General features: G+C 33.6%; 1 protein-coding gene across 1 annotated transcript in view; it reads right to left on the bottom strand.

The window, feature by feature from the left end:
• MRPS27 (mitochondrial ribosomal protein S27) overlaps positions 1-2,386 on the bottom strand; it is a 70,602-nt gene that overhangs the window by 49,011 nt on the left and 19,205 nt on the right. Inside the window, exon 4 of the mRNA XM_004678220.2 lies at positions 2,145-2,203. Within this exon, the coding sequence (XP_004678277.1) occupies positions 2,145-2,203 (59 nt within the window). The remainder of the gene's footprint in view (positions 1-2,144; positions 2,204-2,386) is intronic.

Below are 2,386 nucleotides of genomic sequence, written 5' to 3'. Positions count from 1 at the left end.
GGAGATAATGCAAATTATGAATATATTAAAACCTCATAGTGATAAAGGAGCAAAAAGGCCTAGGATTTATAGATTCGATGTAGAAATCTCATTAAGTGGCAGAAAAAAATATGGTTCAAATGCAGGATCTGAAATTGAGACTCGGCTCTTCTGCTTGCTTGCTGTGTGGCATAAACAGATGGCATAGTCCCTCTGGAACTTAGTTCCTCCATCTGTATAAACAGAATAGAGGCATCTGCCCTGAGCTCCAATGAGAAAATGTTTTCACTACAAGCTGCAGTTTCCAAGTACCTATCTATGATATAAAGTGAGGATCCACTATAGTTTCCTTCCATTTCTTCCCCTACATTTAAAAATACCCTGAATTTCAACAACAAACTCTTGCAACTAAGATTTCATTTTAGTGCCACCTCACCCCTTCAAGGAAGAACTACTGTTCTCATGGTGGAAATGAGCAAACTGAGAGGGGTCCACAAAGTGAATTCATAATAAAGACAAAATCTGATATATTTGAAGGAGGCAAGCAGAAAGGAAAAATTGATTTTAAGTCAAACTTTTCTACTTCTAAGCTGGGTGAACTTGAGAAAGCTATCAACATTCTGAGTCTTACATGTAAAGTGGAGGTCATGAAATTTATCTTACACAGCTTCTATGAGAATCAAGCAAGAGAATAAATTAAGCAATAGAACTTTAAAAAACTATAGGCAGAGACGGATCTAAGATGGCAGACTAGAAACAGACTAGTGACATTTCTTCCCCATGGACACAGTGAACCAGCACAGATTGGAAGAATTAATTGTTGAAATGGCCATCATACCCAAAGCAATATATAGATTTAATGTGATCCCTATATAAATTAAAATGGTATTCTATAAAGGGCGAAATTTCCATAAAAGGAAATACAGACATTATTGAAATTTGTATGGAATCACAAAGGACCCCAACAAGCCAAAGTAATCCTGACAGAAAAGAAAGGAGGCATTATATTTTCAGACTTTAATTATACTACAAAGCTACAGTAATAAAAATGATATGGCATTGGAATAAAAATATAAATACAAATCAACAGAATATAGAGCCCAGAAATAAACTCACTCTTACACACAAAAACAGTGGGGGGAGGGAAATGCACTGGACTTTGGTGATGGCACATGGGTGATTTGATGATGGGAAGCCCAGGGGAATTAACAACTGAGATGGGAAAAGACACAAAATAATGTAAAAATAAACTATTATATTATTTAAAAAAAACAGAAAACAGAAAAAAAAGTTGAAATATCCAATTCAGGAAAAAAGAAAGCCTTAATAACAAACAAAATCAAATCAAAGTAAGTTTTTACTGAAAAAAATTTTCTTTAAAGTGTATCCAAATGGAAGTAACTGAAAACTCTCTTGATCAAAAGAAAGATCAAACAAAATTTTAGTGCACTGCTTACTGGCAACAGTTTAAATAAATCTGAGTCTATTTTTAGAGCTTAAGAGTTAAAACAAATCATCAATCAAAATTTATAAAGTACAATAAAAAGGTAGGTAGTTGTAAAGTATCATTTGATAGATAATTGACAGATAAAATATCAACTACAAAGAAAAACCATAATTTATTTATCTAGTCCCTTATTTAACAAGCTTTTTAGGTTATTCCAGTATTTTACTACTATAGATGGTGCTATGCTTCTTTTTACACATGGGTGAATATTTGTACTTCACAACTGAACTGATCATAGCTATGAGAACAAATGAAGTAAATCAAGTAATAGAAAAAGTTTTAAAATATAGTGTTAATTGAAAATAGGTGCCAAATAGCATATATGAGTGTATGTCCATCTCAAAAAAAGGGATCAATAGATAACATAATTTTTTACCTATTTGACTTAAATTTAAAAAATTCAAAAATTTGAAAACACCCCCATTGACCAATTTGTAAAAACAGGCTTTTCTTACATGGGAACATAAACAGGTAAAACCCTGATGAGAGCAACTGGACCACAATTACTGAAATTACAAATGTACATACTTAGGAGAACTAGTTACAAAACCTAAAGGTTGTAAAAAAGAATGCATTAAAACATGAGAAAGTGCTCTACATGTTGACGTGAAAAGATCTCTAAAACATAAATTGAAAAAGCAAGGTGCTGCATACTTACTTGTAAAGATAATATTCTGCATGGTCTATCTCTTCTCTTGATGAAATGCCATCCACAAACTAAAACACAGAAAAAGAAACATTTGATTGGATATAAACCATGCCCTATACTGGACTTAACTCACATACTGACCTTAAGAAACAATGTGTGGCCCTCCCTGGTGGCGCAGCGGGTTAAAGCACAGCACTGAGAATCTAAAAGCCGCTTCCGCATGAGTTCTATCCCCGCCTGCCCCGGAGGAG

Source organism: Condylura cristata, unplaced genomic scaffold (assembly GCF_000260355.1).
Source record: "Condylura cristata isolate star-nosed mole 26May11 unplaced genomic scaffold, ConCri1.0 scaffold00007, whole genome shotgun sequence".
NCBI lineage: Eukaryota > Metazoa > Chordata > Mammalia > Eulipotyphla > Talpidae > Condylura > Condylura cristata.
This window is presented reverse-complemented; position numbering and strand designations above follow the sequence as displayed.